Below are 19,288 nucleotides of genomic sequence, written 5' to 3' on the forward strand. Positions count from 1 at the left end.
ATGTATGTTTATGTGTACAGTCTGAAACAGAGAAAGAGATAAGAACCAGAGGAACCTATGGGTAAAAGTATATCACAGTTTTAGTTGCTGAGTTGAGCAATGAATTCCTCATATTCATTATATTGACTAGGATTCATTGATTAATTATTAGGACACAATCATAAAGCAGAGGTTAAGATTACTCCTTTGCTATGCATCTAGGTGTCTAAGGATAATATCATATGGGTGATATGGTGGGACCTGCACCTGTTTCCGACCTCCTCTGCAGCTCACCGAATGGGGGCAGCTTCATGGGCATGCAGTCATGCACTTGGAGGGGTCCCATACTCTGCCCCAACTCCAGCTGTGACAGTCCTGTGTAACTTAACAGACCTGTGTCCTGCACTCATTCTGCACAGAGAACAGCAAAGTATATACAGTCCTAGCCCCGGGTTTCCGAACAGTGCATTTTATCTGTCCCTGTCTAACCTTCGTGCTTTTAAAAGTTGCTGCTTAATATCCAAAACTCATTATGATAATCGTTATCATTATTGAACGCAGAGAGCAGATAGTGTAAGTGGAGTTACAGCCATATATCATGATTAACTTCTAAGCTCACGTATTTCAAATGTTGAAAGTCAGTACCTAGCTCACGACCGTTTTCTAATGTTGTTCAGTTTCAACAAGGAGCCAACCAGGCAAACTCTCCTCACTCCTTAGTGACTGGAATAACCCACATAAGCACTTAGGGAAGTTCCACTGGAAAGATGAGCGGCTGAAGAGAAACGGTCTCAAGTGCTTTCTTTGCATTTGTGAACCGCCCTGTGTCTATAGTGATCAGGTACAGGGACGGACGATTTCTAGTTCAAATATAACTTAGTGATTGCCACATGGTGCAGAATCTTTCCACCCCTACACTCCAAAAACCCAATCAGACAAGTGCCCGTAATCTGATTCCCGTGCACTGGAGCCTGGGGGCAGGCAATGAGAGCTGCACTCCGGCCAGGGAAGGCATGAGTGACCGAGCTGCAGCGAGGCGGTGGGGGTAAGTCCTTCTTTGCCTTCAGGGAACAATGCTGAGCGTTTTTTTTTTTTTTAAAGATGAAACTCTTTCATTACAGAGACCCATGTCTTCCCAGGCAGAATCAACAGGTGGGGGCTTCTTTAAGCCTGGGGGCTAAGCTTATGCAGAGGAGAACCACAAGAAGGGGGAATAGGGGATGCTTTTTAGCATGGGAAATTACTCTGTAATATTTTTTTCCTTAGAAGATTACTCACCCAGAAATTTAGCTGTCCAGGAGTGGGTGAAATAATGTATTCATTAAGAAGTAATGTGTCCAGTTCACTGCAACCCCATCATGTCAGCAAATCCTGCTTCGTTCTGGGGGGAAGCAAAACAGCAAACACAAACTATGTTGGTCTATTTCCTATGAGTGTAAATACATCAGGGCACATGGATGGTGATCTCGGGGCTGTGAGCAGTGCTGGGGAGACCCTCGCTGAGTCGGAGAGGTGCATGCATACTAGAAGGTTTGGGGGTCCATAGCTAGCTGAGGCTGTTTGGGAGATCAGATTTTTGTGGGTTTTTTTAAGAAAGGGGGAGCTGAAGTCATTTTAGAGTTTCTATTTACAGTTCACAGGCTTGGGTGCTTCGCTTTTCCTTTTTAATTCCTTTGATGAAAAACTGAGGTCCAAAGAGCAACTGGGTTTCTTGATCAGATCTCTGGAGAGGGGGACAGGTGTGTGTGTGAATGAGCAGGTTACAAAGGGTGCTGGAGGGAGGCTGGCCTTTTCCAGGACCGCCTCTCCTGGGTGCTGTGCTACCGCAGGGACTGTTTCCTGCCCACCCAGCTCCCTTCACTTCCTGCTCCGTCCCCTCCTCTTTCTTCTGTATCAAACCCCAGAAGACAGCACCTGTGATAGCACCTTGCCCCTCTGCCACCTGGCTACAACCCTGGACAGCTGGTGAGTTCCGCAGTGACTGACCTCACTCCTTTTCAACGTGAGTTCTCAGAATCTCTCTACTCTCTCTTTGAGACTTTTCTAATGCCTCCCCAGGGTGCCCTCCTTGCCCATCCCAGCTGCTGTTAGGTTTTGTGGGGTTTTTTAAATCTATATTATGTTCCTCTAAGGAATACATCAACACTGTCCCAGCTGAGGTCTCTCATAATTACGCGATTTGCTTAGAGGAGCTCTTGGGCAGGGCACATTTTGTGTATAGCTGGTGGCCCCTGGGTGGGTGACTAGGGTACATGTGGTTTCCCTTTTCAAGTCAGAAGGAAAGCCCCTTGGTCAGACTAACAGCAAAGTCATACAGGGTTTCCTAGCTGCCCACACTGAAGCCAGGCTCCCTAGGCCAGTGAATGATGTTCAAAAGGTAAGAACCTCACAGTATATTTGGAAAGTTACAACAATTCTCTACCCTCCCTGAACCTTTGGTTTTCTGGGCCAGCCCCCTACATAGTCGTCTATGCTAAGCACTGCCTGTCTGTTTCATTAAAAGATGGAAGTCTTAGGTAAGGGAATAACAGGGGGGCGGGGGCTCACTACCCTTCTAAAAGGGAATTTAATAATTTCTGTCCAGAGTAAGCAATAGCACTAGTGTCTTCAAACCCCACCCTCTTCAGCTCCAAAGATCTAAAATACAGTAAAGAAGGCAGATTGCAGGAGCAAAGCGACTCTGTTCCCAAAGCTGCCTTACAGTCCCTATTTCCTGACCACATTCCAAGCCCCTCCCCCTCCTCTCCCTTCCCCACTTGCACAGCTCCTCAAGAAGGGGCGTACAGTGCTCCAGTCCCCCATGAGAAGCCCTGTAACTCATCCCACAGAGCCTCCGCACTGCTTTCTGCCACACCCCCTCTTTCTCCTAACCTTCCTAGCTCTGTACCCGTGGATAGGAAGACTCCTTGAGGCTGGCGCACATGCTCCAGACTCCAGGATTTGGGAGGGGGTGTTGGAGAGCAACCCCGTTGTTGCTTCGGGACAATGGAGTCTGTGGAGCATCGTCCTGCCTACCAAACACTTTGAAAAACATCCCTCACCCCAGTCTCTCCCCTCTGCTGCCTGACCCTCTGATACCTACTTCTCTGTGTTTACCTGGCCACTGCCAGCAAGCCTGGCACCAGCGTGCAGTGCCCGCGGCCCCGCCTTTCCAGAGCCTCTCAGGCTCCCCCCTGGGGATTGAGATTGTCACGTCCCAGCGCTACAAGCCCAGATCTGCCCAGGGCAGGGGCTGGGCACAGATGCCCCTCTGGCTCTGATGCTACTCCTGCCTGCAGCTTGTCTCTTCCTTGCCCAGGGCAACAGCAGGGAGTGTCCCTGTCCCAACTGAGTCCCTGCCTGTCCCTAAGGTCCACATCAAGTAGTAAAAGCAATTCTGCTCTCCACCAATTTACCTTCCCAAAAGACAGTTCCCGCAGCTCCTAATGAATTCCCAAATCCACACGTCCTTGCCATGTAGAGTGGGTACAGGCTTCTACGAAACCTTTTTCAAAATGCCATTTTGAAGCTAAAATACAAAATTGCAAAAGATCTGCCTTTTGAAGATGTTTTTCTTTCTTCTTCCAAAATTAAGAGGTGTGTGCTTGCATAATGAAATATAATCATAGCCACTCGAATCGTCCCCCTGTCCAACTCTCTCCATATCTCTCACTCCAATCCCTGGGCTACCCTAACCTTGATCAGGGAAGCTTCTCCCTGCAGTGGGCGTCAGTGTAGAGACGCACAACAGATGCGGGGAATCAGTCAGACACTTTAACACTGACTCACTTTATCTCATTTTATGAGCACGATGACTGTTTTTGCCAGCTGTGTGGCTGCGTGCCACCTGGGCACGGTGCCCATTAACTGCAGAAAGGGGTTTTGGATCCTCCGGAACCAGAGTCGCAGGTGGTAGACAGCCACCGTGTGCGTGCTGGGAACCAAACTCAGGTCCTCTGGAAGAACGGCCACTACACTTAACCACTGAGCCATCTCTCCAGCACCCTCCCCCACCCCGTCCCCTTAAACTGATATCTGCTCAAAACTACACGCGAAAAATAGAAATTTCAAAACCTCGGTTAAATAATCCATATTACCCTTCATCTCTTTAGGAACTTTGCTGAGACAGTTTCCTTTCTAGGGACAGTTCAGATTACCGTCACGTGAATAGGAAATCACAGAAGATTGGAATAACAACCTCTTGTCTACCAATTAAGGAGACTTTAGAAGCAGTCTTTCTTGGATTGCAAAGACTGTTCAGAAAACCATCTCCAGCCTATAAGACCGCAGGCCTGACCCCCTCCCCCAGTCCTCAATGTCCCTTCCACTGGAGGCTTCTCATGCTCCCTATGTTCTTCTTTCCAGTAAGTGTGGACCTCCCTGCAGCAGAGAGAGCATCATGGTGGCTTTCAAAGGCGTCTGGACTCAAGCCTTCTGGAAGGCGGTCACAGCAGAGTTCCTGGCCATGCTCATCTTTGTTCTGCTCAGCCTGGGATCCACCATAAACTGGGGTGGCTCAGAAAACCCCCTACCTGTGGACATGGTCCTCATCTCCCTCTGCTTTGGACTCAGCATTGCCACCATGGTTCAGTGCTTCGGCCACATCAGCGGTGGCCACATCAACCCAGCCGTGACAGTGGCCATGGTGTGCACACGAAAGATCAGCATCGCCAAGTCCGTCTTCTACATCACTGCGCAGTGCCTGGGGGCCATCATCGGAGCTGGGATCCTCTACCTGGTCACACCCCCCAGCGTGGTGGGAGGATTGGGAGTCACCACGGTGAGAGCTCTTCTGTTCTTATTTCTGTGCCAGAACTCTGCGTGCACACAAACTCTGCTGAAAGATAGGTGGCCTGAGAGGCACTCATAATACAACAGGATTACAGAGCTAGGGATATAGCTCCGTTGGCAGACCGCTTGCCTGCACGCATCGGGTCCTGGGTTATAGTCCCATCCCCACATGTGTGAGGATTGAGAATGTGGAAAGTGAAGGCAGGAGAACCAGAAGTTCAAAGTCATCCTCAGATGTATATCAAGTTCAAAGCCAGTCTGCACTACCCAGTAACTCGTATCAAAAAAGAAAAAAAAAAATCACATAAGAGCCAGAAGAGCCAGGCATGGAGATTGCCTCTAATGTCAGCCCTTGAGAGGTGTAGGCAGGAGAATCAGGAGTCAAGGACAGCCAGGACTACAGAGTGAAACCCTGTGTAGATATGGAACACGTATCAAGAGAACATAATTATTTACTCTTGAGTGACTTGAACAGGATTAAAACTGCTCAAAATATTTTGCTTTGCTTTGCTTTCTCTCCCATCCCAGTAACATCAAGTTGGTTTTTTGAGGTAGGATCGCACAATCATTATCTAGCTCATGCTGGCCTTGAACTTGTAGCAATCTTCCTGTCTCAGCCTCCTATGTGCTCCTATGGCTTGACTGTATTTGTATGTTAAGAGCTTACGATTATGTATTTGATAGCAGGGACAAGGACTCATTGCTCTTCATACATAGGGGACATTAAATGATCTACATAGTCATCCTAGCAACCAGTAAACAGAAGCCAGTTTGAAGCCGCCCTGCTCTACAAAACAAGTTCCAGGATAGCTAGGGCTACACAGAGAAATCCCAACAAAAGAATAAATCTGTATTCATTTGCTCGTAGATTCGAAGTATTACTCGTTAGGTCAGCACCGGGACCGGCTTTACCCACTTGGCTTGTGTTTTGGTTCAGATACCTATGAGCTAACCAAACCTAATCGATGGGTCTAGTAATCGCCTTGTAGCGTTACAAATCTCTTCAGACCATCTTTTACGAGTTAAGTGCCACACTAACGCACTTTGCTTGGGTTGCTAAAAACAACACTCATTGAAAACGCAGTCCCTGTGAAAGTGATTATCTGTAATGGCCCCAAATGAATGGAAATTGATCCCTTCTGTTCAGGAGGTGGAAGGCATGGAAATCTCTATGTGGGGTCGGTGGAGGACTCCAGTTAGCCACGGCTTTCTCTGCAGATAAAATATGCCGTGCATATGGATGCGTTTCTGTAGACCTGGCCCCTTCCATTCTGATTGGCTGCTTTTCTTTCCCTCTCTCTAGGTTCATGGAAACCTCACTGCTGGCCATGGGCTCCTGGTGGAGCTAATAATCACTTTCCAGTTGGTGTTCACTATTTTTGCCAGCTGTGATTCCAAACGGACTGATGTTACTGGTTCCGTTGCTTTAGCAATTGGGTTTTCCGTTGCAATTGGACATTTGTTTGCAGTAAGTTTTAAGTCTATTTGAATAATTGATTGATCTCGTTTATCCTTGCCCTAAAGCCAGCCTGAAGATGCTGGTTTACAGCTCACAATTCCTTTGGTTCTAGTAACCTGATCAGTGCCAACTGCTACAGCTTTTAGATTATTTCAGGACTGTTGTTTACTTCAGCGTAAACTGTTTGACAAGTAGATACATGCTAAAAGAAAAACGAGTCTTCCAACTAGCTGGATATACCCGTGTATCCGTGCAGATTTTGTCACAAAACACACAGCTCACTCAGATCCAGTCATATCTGTTGACAGAATTATGACTTTGCAACTACAAAGTGGCTAAATCTCAATGTTCCTCTGAGGAGACTACAGCAAGTTACAGCAAATGACACCTGTTACGAGCCCTATTACTAAAATGTCTGAGGTTGTGTTCTTTTTCCAATTGTAGATCAATTATACCGGAGCCAGCATGAATCCAGCTCGATCCTTTGGCCCTGCAGTTATCATGGGAAACTGGGAAAACCACTGGGTAACTACTAAGTTGATGATATTCCCCACCTTTCTGAGGTTGGGAACAATTATCCAAAAGCCTCTTTTTTATTAGCATAACTTAGCTCACTAGTTTCTTTTGCTTTCCACCCAACTCAGACTCTCAACTTGTTATTTCATTTCACAGGGAGTAGAGAAAGTCCAGCAGAGGCCTGCTGCAACAGATCTCATAGTGTTCTGTTCTAGGTCTTCACTAACAGTTGAGTTTTCGAAACGTCAGATATGTCTGACAGAGTACAGCCGAATATTTATGGGTTTCCTATGTAGAATAAATTTAAATCATAAATGTATGCTGAATATTTCTGCTTAAATCATTGAAAGAAAGCCTTCGTAGCAACAATAGAAAATAAAGTGATTCCTTAAAGGAGAAAAGAAATGTGTAAATGCTTCGCCTATACAAAGGGTATTTATCCTCTTAGTTTGCATAAGCAAAATGCAATTATTGCTACAGTTAGTACTGGAGCTGGAAGCGTGTGAACGGCGGACGGTACCACATAAATGATGTCAATGTTTATGCCATTGTTACTACAGCTGTAGCTAGAAAAAAGAAATGACTCCCAAGAAGGTGTACTTTCTAATCTCAGGATTAGCCTTCTTGTTAATCCGGGCCCAGAGTAGTGAGAGACAAATGGTTCTGTTTCAATCGTTTCTGTCAACAAAAGAGTTCCTATTCTTTGATTCATAGGCAATTATGAAAGTCACCATATATTAACTTAAATAACCTTCAAAATACTAGAAAAATAAATATGGCAGATGGCAAATAGAGTTAACTTTTATTGCCATTAATATGTGGTGAATGTGATTTTATATTTTTTAAAGTTATGAACATACTATTTGTCTTTGGGTTTTGGGCCTTTGCGTGTGGCTACAGTGGATCCAGCCACAGTCACTCAGGATGGCGTGACCTAGGAAAGGAGGAAAATATTACACTGCGACTGCATGAATTCCCTTACACAAAAAGTGTATTGATTTGTTAAGACATAATTTGGACACACATACAATGCCCTTTTCCCCTTTTTTTATTGGATATTTTATGTATTTGTATTTCAAATATTATCCCCTTTCCTGGTTCCCTCCTCTCCCACTGCCCCTCCCCCTGCATCTATGAGGATGGTCCCACTCCCACCTAAATGCTCTCCCATTCCCCTACACTGGGGAATGGAGCCTTCACAGGACCAAGGGCTTCTCCTCCTACTGATACCAGACAAAGCCATCCTCTGCTACATATGGGGTATGGAGCCGTGGGTCCCACCATATGTATTCTTTGGTTGGTGTTTTAGTCCCTGGTAGCTCTAGAGGGTCTGATTGGTTGATGTTGCTGTTCTTCCTATGGGATTGCAAACCCCTTCAGCTCCTTCAGTCCTGTGTCTAACTCCTCCACTGAGGACTCCATGCTCAAACTGATACTTAGCTGCAAGCATCTTCGTCTGAATCAGTGAGGCTCTGGCAGAGCCTCTCAGGAAACATCCATATCAGGCTCCTGTCAGCAAGCACTTCTTGGAATCAGCAATAGTGACTGGGTTTGGTGTCTGCATGTGGGATGGATCCCAAGGTTGGGCAGTCTCTGAATTGCCTTTCCTTCAGTCTCTGCTCCACTCTTTGTCCCTGTATTTCCTTTAGACAGGAGCAATGCTGGGTTAAAGTTTTAAGAAGAGAGGATGGCCCCATCCCCCAACAGGGGCCTTGCCTGGCCTCTGGGCATGGTCTCTCCAGGTTCTCCCTCCCCTTTGTAGGGCAGTTCAACTAATCTCATCCCTGTTGGGTCCTGGGAGACTCTTGCTTTCTTGGCATCTGTGAATTGCTGGTGGCTGCCCCATTTCCCATCCCCAATTGCTACATACCTCTGTTACAAATTCCTGACCCTTTTCTTCTCATATCTGATCCTACTCCCCTTTCTTCCACTCCCATTTTTAATAGGGTTATTTGGATCTCTGAGTCTAACGTCTTGAGTTCTATGTAATATTAGATACTAGCCCTCTATCGGATGTAGGATTGGTAAAGACCTTTTCTCAATCTGTTGGTTGTTTTTTTGTTCTAGTAACAGTGTCCTTTGCCTTACAGAAGCTTTGTAATTTTATGAAGCCCCATTTGTCGAGTCTTGATCTTAGAGCATAAGCTATTGATGTTCTGTTCAGGAAATTTTCCCCGGTGCTCATGCAATTGAGACTCTCTCCCAATTTTTCTTCTATTACTTTCCATGCATCTGGTTTTATGTGGAGGTTCTTGATCCACTTAGACTTGAGGGTTGCACAAGGAGACAAGAATGGGTCAATTTGCATTCTTCTACATGCTGACCACCAGTTGAACCAGCACCATTTATTGAAAATGCTGTCTTTTTTCCTCTGGATGGGTTCAGCTTCTTTGTCAAAGATCAAGTGACCACAGGTGTGTGGGTTCATTTCTGGGTCTTCAATTCTGTTTCATTGATTTACCTGCCTGTCTCTGTACCAATACCATACAGTATTTATCACAACTGCTCTATAATACAGCTTGAGGTCAGGGATGGTGATTCCCCCAAGAAGTTCTTTTATTGTTGAGGATGGTTTTCAATATCTTGGGTTTTCGGTTATTCCAAATGAATTTGCAAATTGCTCTTTCTAACTCTATGAAGAACTGAGTTGGAATTTTGATGGGGAATCTGTAGATTGCTTTCAGCAAGATGGCCATTTTTACTATATTAATGCTGCCAATCCATGAGCATGGGAGATCTTTCTATCTTCTAAGATCGTTGTCAATATCTTTCTTCAGAGACTTGAAGTTCTTGTAATACAGAACTTTCATTTGCTTGGTTAGAGTCATACTAAAGTGTTTAATATTATTTGGGACTATTGTGAAGGATGTTGTTTTCCTAATTTCTTTTTCAGCCTGTTTATCCTTTGAGTAGAGGAAGGCTACTGATTTGTTTAAGTTAATTTTATACCCAACCACTTTGCTGAAGTTATTTGTCAGATTTAGTAGTTCTCTGATGTAACTTTTGAGGTCACTTAAGTATACTATCACATCATCTGCAAATAGTGATATTTTGACTTCTTCTTTTCCAATTTGTATCCCTTTGACCTCCTTTTGTTGTTTGTTTGCTCTGGCTAGGACTTCAAGCACTATATCAAATAGGTAGGGAGAGATAGGGAAGCCTTATCTAGTCCCTGATTTTAGTGGGATTGCTTCAAGTTTCTCTACATTTAGTTTGATATTGGCTACTGGTTTGCTGTATATTTCTTTTACTATGTTTAGGTATGCTCCTTGAATCCCTGATCTTCCCAAGACTTTTAACATGAAGGGGTGTTGAATTTTCTCAAATGCTTTCTCAGCATCTAATGAGATGATCATGTGGGGTTTTTTTTCTTTAAGTTTGTTTATATAATGGATTACCTTGATTGATTTCTGTATACTGAACAATCCCTGAATCCCTGGAATGAAGCCTACTTGATCATCATGAATGACTGTTTTGATGTGTTCTTGAACTCATGTTGTGAGAATTTTATTGAGTATGTTTGCATCAATGGCATGCAAAGTCTTGATCCCCAATGTCATTCATTGGACTGGTCATTTTCCCACTGATATTTCTGAAAAGACTTATTACATTAACAAAAATGGAATTTACTTTCCTTGTATGGTGTGTGTGTGTGTGTGTGTGTGTGTGTGTGTGTGTGTGTGTGTGTGTGTGTGTGCAAGGCCGAGATGTATCATGGAATGAGGAAGTCAGAGGACAACCTTGGGTAACCTGAGGAAAGTTTGCACTTTGCACCTTGTTTGCGGGAAGGTATCTTGTTCACTGATCACCAGGCTGGCTGGTCCACGAGTTCCTGGGGATTCTCCTATCTCTGCTTGCTAGTTTCCACCCACCTGTAGGAAGCATAGGAGTTACAGACATGCATTATAGTGTTTGACTTTTATGTTTGTTTCAGGGACTCAAATTTAGATCCTTACACTTGCATGGAGACACTTTATACATGGAACCATTTCTCCAGCCACCAAATGGAAAAGTGTATTGAGAAGTTTATAGATCTTACAGCAAGCGGACAGGTTTAAGTTCAGCTATGTAAGGTTTAGGAGGCTTTATTTTTTAAACACTTTTATGTAGTTTATGTATTTTTCTATTTTCAGCAATAAAATTCATCATAAAAGTTTAAAGATACTTTAAAATACACAGAACTCAGTTTGGGAATAGCAATTTGGCACCAAAATTCATTTTTGAGAACATGGAGCTGATGTCTCCTCCAGAGTGCTATGGGAAGGGTAGAGATTTTTTGAGGGTGGCTGTTCTCCCTCATGGGACTTCAAGCCTGTGAAGTAACACCAACCTAATGAGATCTTACCAAGGGAACAGAAAGCAAAGGCATTTAGAGGAGGGCTCTCAGTTCTCCTTTGAAAGGGCACAGAGTAGATAAAGTCTCCTTTGGGCTCCTTCATGTTTAAGATAAGAGCTTGGTTGGTCCAGAACCTCTGCTGGCCACTGCCCTGCTGGGCCTATGTGCTCGCCTGAAGGCTCTGCTTCCTTCAGGGTTCCAGTGAAGATGCCAAGTGCAGCTGATTTCCAGGTGGGGCTTTAAGGAAGACAGCCATTTTTGTTTTGTTTTGTTTTTTCAAGTGAGAAAGCAAACACTATGTTAGTAAAAGGGAGCAACGCTGACAGTTCAATCCAATCACTTGCCAAATACGCTATCTAAAATAAACTTGTTACCTCTCAAAGTGTCAGGTCCAAGGCAGAAGAATGCATATTTTAATAATATCTACATCAAAGGTTATTAATGAAAGAAGAAATGTGCTCAGTACAGCCAGTCAGAGTGCTCAGTAAACAAGGGGTTTGGTTCCAAGGGAATTAATTGAATGAATGCCTAACACTCTATAGCATGCATGTGTTCTAAAGCACATGAGCACCTTACACTCTATAGGGTGCATGTACTATAAAGTATATGTTGCATCCTAATCAGATCAAAAAGCTTAGTTCATTCTCAGTGCATCCCTGGTGCAAAATTTACTGAACCCCTGAAGAATCACTCACTTATCCTTATCCAGTCGCCATCCCTAAAGTTAGTCCAGGTTTTTGCTAAAGCAGTATATAGAGGGAGAGAGGAGAAAGAGAGAGAGAGAGAGAGAGAGAGAGAGAGAGAGAGAGAGAGAGAGAACCCATAGTATTTCCCATGCAATGAAATCACCACATTTTAAAGAGGAAAAGCACATGATTTAAGGAAACTAACAGGCAAGATAGTCACATGCAGCTTTAAATTATCCAGGATGCATGAACTGAACTGTTTTCCAGGAGCCACGAACTATCAAGTCCTTCAGGGTGCTATTTCATTTAGTCTTCACAGACTGTGAGATATATTATAGCCTCTGCTTTTCAGATAAAGAAGGTTGAGCATAGAAGTGAAATCATGTATAATGATAGAGCTATAATTTAGTTTGTAAAGTGCTTGGCCAACATGTAGGAAGCCCTGAGTTCTCTCTGCAACACCATACACTCTGGGCATGGTAGCTCTTAATCTCAGCATGAGGAAGAGACTGGGAGACGAGCAGCTCAAGACCAAGGTGAATTCAAAGCAACCTGGGACATAAGAGACCTTTTCTCAAAATGGAAGCACTCACAGAACCTCTAAGTAGACAGACTGGGACTATATTCATCATGCATAATGAAAAACTAACACTCTAAATGATAAAACTGAACCATGATCCTGGTTATACAGAAAATCAAGGTGAGGGCTAATGTGGGATACAGAAGAGAAACAGGCACCAAAACTTCATCTTTTCTTTCCATTTTAAAGAATTCCTACTGTATATTTAACTTGTGCAGCCAGAGAAGAGCTATTTTACATTAAGATGTATCATAAAATTAATAACCCAGATGTGACAGGACCTACTACCAACTCACGATCCTGTTGGGGAGAAATAGGAATTGAAGGCTAGCCTAGGCTATGAAATGAGTCTTGAGAGTAGCCTGAGCTAGAACCTGTCTCAAATAACTTTTAAAAATCAGAACATTAAAAATATAATATTAAAAGAAAAATAGAATTCTTTCTTATGTTCAAATGTTCTTTAATAATGTGCGAATCTAGTGAATCTTGGCGTATTTTCTCATTTACTTTAAAATCCATGTGTTTGTGTGTGTAAGTGAGTGTCACAGTTGCTGCCTTACGTTAACTCGGTTAAATTCTACACGCATGGGCTGTCCCCTGAGACTACTTTTCTCTCCTTCCCCCTCTCCTCCATCTTTCCCCCAGATATATTGGGTTGGACCAATCATAGGCGCTGTGCTGGCAGGTGCGCTTTACGAGTACGTCTTCTGTCCTGACGTGGAGCTCAAGCGTCGCCTAAAGGAAGCCTTCAGCAGAGCTGCGCAGCAGACGAAAGGGAGCTACATGGAGGTGGAGGACAACCGGAGCCAAGTGGAGACGGAAGACCTGATCCTGAAGCCCGGGGTGGTGCATGTGATCGACATTGACCGTGGAGACGAGAAGAAGGGGAAGGACTCGTCTGGAGAGGTATTGTCTTCCGTATGACTAGAGGACAGCGCTGAAAACAGAAGAGACTCCCTAGAACTGGCCTCAGATTTCCTGCCACCCATTAAGGAGACAGATTTGTTATAAATTAGACACGTGCGGGTTTCTTGTTTCACATCTTGTTACACAGTTTAAATAACACATATTTCACTATTATCAATGGGGGGAGAAGCCTATAATTAATATGACATTTTAATGGAAATCTTTTTTAATGTATCCTCGAAGCAAATATTCAACTACTGTATTGACTTTCCTTTTGTTAGTAATAACTGAAACTATGAGCCGAAATCTGATCAAGTCTGACTTAACAGAGCATTGGACATCTCTGTGAGGAAGCCTGTACTGCCCATCCTCACTTCAATACTGACTCCATTAGATTGATTTAAAAATGACAAAATGCAGCACATCACCGAATCATGTGCGTTTTAGGAGAAGAAATGTAGTAAGTTCTTCCACAAGCTATCCCTTACTTATTAACTACCTCGGAGGAGGAAAAAAATAGCACGTGCCATTGCTAATATATCATGTGTATTTATATATCTGACTGTCAGATCCCAACCCCAATTCACTATAATCCTTCTTCCCCCTCAGCATCCAAGAAACCATAGAGCTAAAAGTCAAAAAAAAAATGGAAAGGATATTAACTTCTGTCCATGTGTTGGTTTCATCTAAAGAAACTGTACATGGGACACCCACCCACTGAGGTTCAGGACAACCAGACCTGGGGAGTCTGGTGGGAGGTGGAGCAAAGGTTGCTACTTACGGTCGTACAACCATCACGAGAGGGGCAACCTCTGTTATGAAATGATTGGTCTGTTTTCAGTGCACACTCTTAAGGATACCACAAAAGATTAACTGCCTAAGCCTTTAACTACTTCACTTGCTTTTAAAGCTTATTTGCAAAATTGGGGAATTTGTTTGCCATTTGGGCACCTATACTGAAACACTAGCTGAGATATTTTAGATGACAACTTGACTAGTTGAGTCCTGCCTTTCTGTTGGTGTCTAAATCCTGCTTACTCTAGGTGGTATAAACCAGACCTGCCCCATGCCAACTGCTAATGCTGTCTTGTTTCCCATGACATCTGTTGATGGTCAGCATTGTGAGTGTAATAATACCCATTGGTGTGGATTAAAATATGGCAGACAAGGTGCAAGGTAGCTGCCAATAAAGGTGAGAGCAGACAGCCTCTGCGCAAAGCTCCTAGGCACCCCATCAGCACAGAGCCTACGTGCTTTTAAGGTATTTACCTCCTGCCTGATTTATTTGTTAGAACCATTTGTTTTTCCCATACTGCTTTGCCTTCCGCCCATCGAATGATCTGTGGAAACCCCAGTTTCTACACTCATAGCAGTCTAGCCTAACATTTATTTTAGACAAAGTGCTGCAAACGTCAATTTCACCAAACAAAAGTCAGTAGTGGGAGAGAAAAGAGCCACCTCTTCAAGGACTAGCTTGTAAATAGCTGACCATCGAGGGCTTTCTTCTCCCAAGCACAATTCCAGCTGCGTGTGACTTCTTATTGTTAATGGCAGCTTTGCGTCTGTGGCAGCCAGATAATGGACCACTATTAAAGTTGATTCTCTTCGGTGCTAGGAAACTGATATGCAAGTTCCCAGACAGCCACGAGGGCAGCATATGCCTCTCAGAGCCACGGGCGTATTCTGAGGTAGATGCTGGGAGCATAGGCCCCATTTCAGGGCTTTGAATGTACTACACCAGAGACATAAGCTTCCTCTCTGATCAGAACCTGCAGAACCAAGGCGTAGACCCGTGTTCTCACAATATACCACACAGGCTTAAGATCAGGGCGCTCCAGTTCGGTTGCTTGGGTTAAAACCAAGTTGAGGGTCGGGTCAAAATAAATTCAGTTAACCAGGAATAGTGGGGCACATTTCTGATTACTTTCTCAAAATCCTGGCCTGTGATTATTTTTATTATGCTACACAGCTTGCTTTGTGCGTGCTCACTTTCACAGTCATTTCCAGGGACAGCATCCAATATGGTAGGAACTGAAAAGCAGTGAAGTGGAGATGCGTTTTCTAGCAGCGGCAGAGTGTTGGGCACCCAGTAGGTAATCACAGCAAGCATGTTGTTTGATTGTGTGTGTGTGTGTGTGCGTGTGTGTGTGTGTGTGTGTGTGTGTGTGTGTGTGTGTGTGTACATATATATGGCTCTCATTTGGGATTTAAGAACAATAACCTCTTCTAATTTTTGCTTTGCTCAATCTTTAGTGGAAGCGTGGTTTTGAGTGTTATCAAAGGAAGGTCATGCGGGTGTGGAAACAAAGAGCATGTTTTCACATTCTACTGTTTAAGGGCAGAGAGTGACGGCCTCGTCACTCTTCATCTTGCATTTCACTCACGGCTCTGCCAGTGAAACAGTAATGAAATTGTCCCTTTCTAATGACATCTATACAGCAGGGGTCTATTGCCTTGTGGGTGACACCAAATTATCCTACGTATTAGGAGATCAGGGCTTTTCCCTTTAATCCCTTCTTATTAAGGAGTGCATAGTGCCGTACCCAAGAGACAGCTACTGGCAGATACACAGCAGAGAGATCAGAGAGGAAAAATCAGGAAGGCATAAAAGATTTATACGAGCCATGGAACAGCGCCAACTGTCTGTCCCCTCAGGAGGAGGACAGAGTCACCCCCCAAGTTTCGAGGTGGTCCATACACTGGAAAAGTACACATTCTGTCAAAAACACAGCAGAAAGGAATCTTTTTTTAAAGATTTTGAGGATTTTTTTTCAAATGTAGGACTCTGACTTCTAAATGTGTGTTTCCATTTTCTTCCAAATGTTCTACCCTTTTCCACTCTAAGAAAATGTTTTCTGTAGCCTAAGTCACTGGTAATTCTACAACTTGTTTCTGTGCTTTGACACCACTCATAAATTCTCTCCCTTTCGATCATCAGAGAAGTGTCCTTCCACATCTCAGAGACACTGCTGGCCAGAGCTGCTCCCTGATGAAGATTTCATAAGGAGATTAGAAATCTCTGGAAAACATGCATGTTAGAAACGAGCTGATTTCTTAGAGGTCAATTTCAAAAGTGCAACACTTCTCCTAGGAGGACCCAGGCAATGTGTGCGCTGCTCTAACCCCACTGATGGCAGTGAAATCTCAAAACTGGGGAACTAATTAAAATGATGGCATGAGACCTTGCCTGGCCCTTTGTTGTGTGATGTTGACACCTTCCTCACACATCAGAAATCTGACAGAGACATGACCTCTCTGACAATTGAAGACAGAGAGCCAAATAGACAATCTTATGAAACTATGAGAGGTTCTTATCATTAAACTACAGGATATATGAATGTGGAATCTTGGACCTGAAAGTAATTACGTCTTTCTCCAGTAAACTCATGGGATAAAAATTCTTAGGAAAGCATGGTTTCTATTTGAAAGTGTACTATAACAACTCACATCCTTTACCTCAGCTTTTTGAGCTCATGTCTAGGTGTTACTGCTTTTCAGAACACCTTAAATAACACAAACCTTTCAAACCCATAACTCTCAGAAAGAAATGTTAGGCACTTAACTTCAAAACTCAAAAACTGTGAATACTCACTTTTGGCACATAACTTCCCTGAAAACACTCACCAAACAAATGATACAACGCAAACCATGAACACTAGATTTAAGAGCACTTATAGTGTTACTGTTTTAAGTCAAAATTCAAGAGCTAAAAAATATGCCTAACATATATATTCCATTGAAATGTATTCCTAGACTGTTTTCATATTTGATCAAATAAACAGCTATTTATGGAAATATGTAAACAATTATTTATCATTTTATCACCCAGATCACAATAAACCTGCAACTTATGAGGAACTAAGAAAAATAAAATGAATGCCTGGTTATATTTACAATTATTTATTAACTTAATATTATTGCAAAATTAGAGTTAATGTTAAATGGATTTAAACTGTAATGACTAATATTTGGAAAAATCTAATAAAAGTGTTAGCTGTGTGTCCGGGTTCTGTTTCCTATGTTGTATACCATACTACTAGGATCATACAAATAAATATCCAGATGTTTTTATAAGTAAACCATAAACTTGATGGTGTTTAAAAATTCAGTTGTAGGCTGTGCACTTCCATTAGAATGAACAGGAGGTTTTGGTATTTGAGTTAAATCTACACCCAATGGTGGGGCCCATAAAGTCATTCATACTTCGTTAAAGCCTACAGGGTATATACTGGGGTAGGCCCTGAAACAGTCAGTGAAGACTAGGTTTGCACACGCAGCATTCATGATGTCCACATCTACAAAGCAGACCATAGCATATCAGCTACCACCACAGTGAGGCTAAATGGGAAGACTCCAACATCTCACTGGCAGTGCTAAATAAATGGTCTACCCTCAGGGTGTTCGGCAAATCCTGTCCACCCAGATGCATGGGTGCTGAGTACTTAGCTCAGTGAGTACTTATTTGCACCTCCTAGGTTCTTGGTTTAAGGTCTTCTCTAGTGTTAGTGGCTATAGACCTTCAGTACAAGGCTGGGGATAGTCATTTATGAGTGTGCAACCAATACGATGGGTGAATAATCTTTGGGAGCTAAATTAATGTATATCTCTCACAGGATTTGTCATATTATGGTGAACCAAGATGCCTGTCACCCCCTCTAGATTCTGTGGCTGTGAATATGTCCTATGTATCCTGTATACTTCTCTTTCCCGGTGACCTCATCCCTGGGCTCTAAGGGGCTTGACACTCTACCGAGTAAGTGTGGATTACAAGGACAAAGCAATTAAAGAGTATCTTAGAGTCATGAGGAAATGCTATAAAGCCCTATTCTTCAATCTGGCTGCTTTATGCTGCTGAAATGTGTGTGCTAAATACTTGAATTCTTATAATTCCAGGTAGGAGCTCAAAATTAATTGAAACAGAAAAGAAAAAGAAAAGTGCACACAAAGGATGTAACACTAATTGGATTTCTAAAATTATACCCAGTGTGGAGGCAACAAGACATGTTTTCATTGCTGTGTTTATACAATGGCCAGATGTTAGATGAAATTTAGTTCAGTTGAATACTTCAGCAAGCAAAGTATTTTAACAAGCATGGAAAGTTTGAGGTAGAAATGTCAGCCTGCTTTTATGTTGATTACTCAGTTCAGGCAACAGCCAAAGCAAAGTCACCTGAACTAATTCTTACCATTTTGGGGGTTTCCCATTGATTGCTTGTCTGAGTTTTAAGAAGACACTGATGACTTAAAACCCTGAGTTGGGTTCTGAAATCTCTGAGAAACCATGGCGTTCACACTAATAATATTTTTATGTATCATGGAGATAACAAAGGACCAGTGCCCACGAACTATAGACAGTGTAGCCTGCTTTCCTTGTTCCCGTTGGAAGGACAACTTTTCACAGAAGAGGACGATGTCTTGAAAGTATTACCTAGGGGTAAGGCAGAAAGAGAAAACCATGAATTAGAAGAACTAGCAACTGTAAGAACATATATATGTGGCTATAGAATTTATGTTATTTTCAGTCTTTTTACCTCAAGGACCACTACAAGGTGAGTATTATTTTCATCTCCAAAGATGAAGAAAACAAGTGTTTAGCAAAATAAGCAAATCACCTCACTTTACATATAGTAGAAAAGCAAACTCTAGAACCCGTTTTTCAATGCTAGCCATCTGTATGACCCTCCTGCATCTAATACAGATCTATCACAGTGCTACCCACCCAATTTCTCAGCAGCCATGCTGACATACATGCTCAAGAGCGTGCACATGTATACACATGCATACATGTTTTATGCATGTATACATGTATATGCATATTATGCATGCAAGGGGAATCTTCATTTTGCCATACCACCATGAAGCAATAAATTAAATACATTGAACCAGGAAAATTATAGACTTTAGAAAATAATTTACAAAAGGGAATAAGATGGCCAGCTACAGAGGATTTACTTATACTTTTGATAATTTAGAAAACTGAGGTTCTTTTTCCCTGAGGGAATATTAACAGCATCACTATTTAAAATACAGCCTGCCTGGTTGATACTGAAAAAGCT

The 19,288-nt window shown here is 42.9% G+C and overlaps 1 protein-coding gene across 3 annotated transcripts; it reads left to right on the forward strand.

Moving 5' to 3' along the window:
- Positions 1-783: 783 nt before the first annotated feature.
- Positions 784-17,231, forward strand: Aqp4 (aquaporin 4). 3 transcript variants are annotated; one of them, XM_032885626.1, is made up of 5 exons: positions 784-1,024; positions 4,324-4,738; positions 6,053-6,217; positions 6,653-6,733; positions 6,881-7,150. In XM_032885626.1, exons 1-5 carry the CDS (start codon positions 870-872, stop codon positions 7,061-7,063), a joined length of 999 nt encoding a protein of 332 aa, XP_032741517.1. In that variant the 5' UTR covers positions 784-869; the 3' UTR covers positions 7,064-7,150. The 3 variants fall into 3 exon arrangements, with proteins under 3 accessions (XP_032741517.1, XP_032741516.1, XP_032741518.1); XM_032885625.1 differs by lacking the exon at positions 6,881-7,150 and adding an exon at positions 12,972-17,231 and having other exon boundaries at positions 792-1,024; XM_032885627.1 differs by lacking the exons at positions 784-1,024; positions 6,881-7,150 and adding exons at positions 1,821-1,944; positions 12,972-17,231.
- Positions 17,232-19,288: the final 2,057 nt, after the last annotated feature.

Source organism: Rattus rattus, chromosome 15 (genome assembly GCF_011064425.1).
Source record: "Rattus rattus isolate New Zealand chromosome 15, Rrattus_CSIRO_v1, whole genome shotgun sequence".
Taxonomy (NCBI): domain Eukaryota; kingdom Metazoa; phylum Chordata; class Mammalia; order Rodentia; family Muridae; genus Rattus; species Rattus rattus.

What these genes read in the sequence shown, in the direction of transcription:
- Aqp4 (XM_032885625.1), top strand. Translation starts at nt 870, where the DNA reads ATGGTGCAGAATCTTTCCACCCCTACACTCCAAAAACCCAATCAGACA. An exon ending in GCTGCAGCGAGGCGGTGGGG is followed by an intron (nt 1,025 to 4,323) that starts GTAAGTCCTTCT and finishes TCTTCTTTCCAG; the next exon opens with TAAGTGTGGACCTCCCTGCA. An exon ending in GAGGATTGGGAGTCACCACG is followed by an intron (nt 4,739 to 6,052) that starts GTGAGAGCTCTT and finishes CCCTCTCTCTAG; the next exon opens with GTTCATGGAAACCTCACTGC.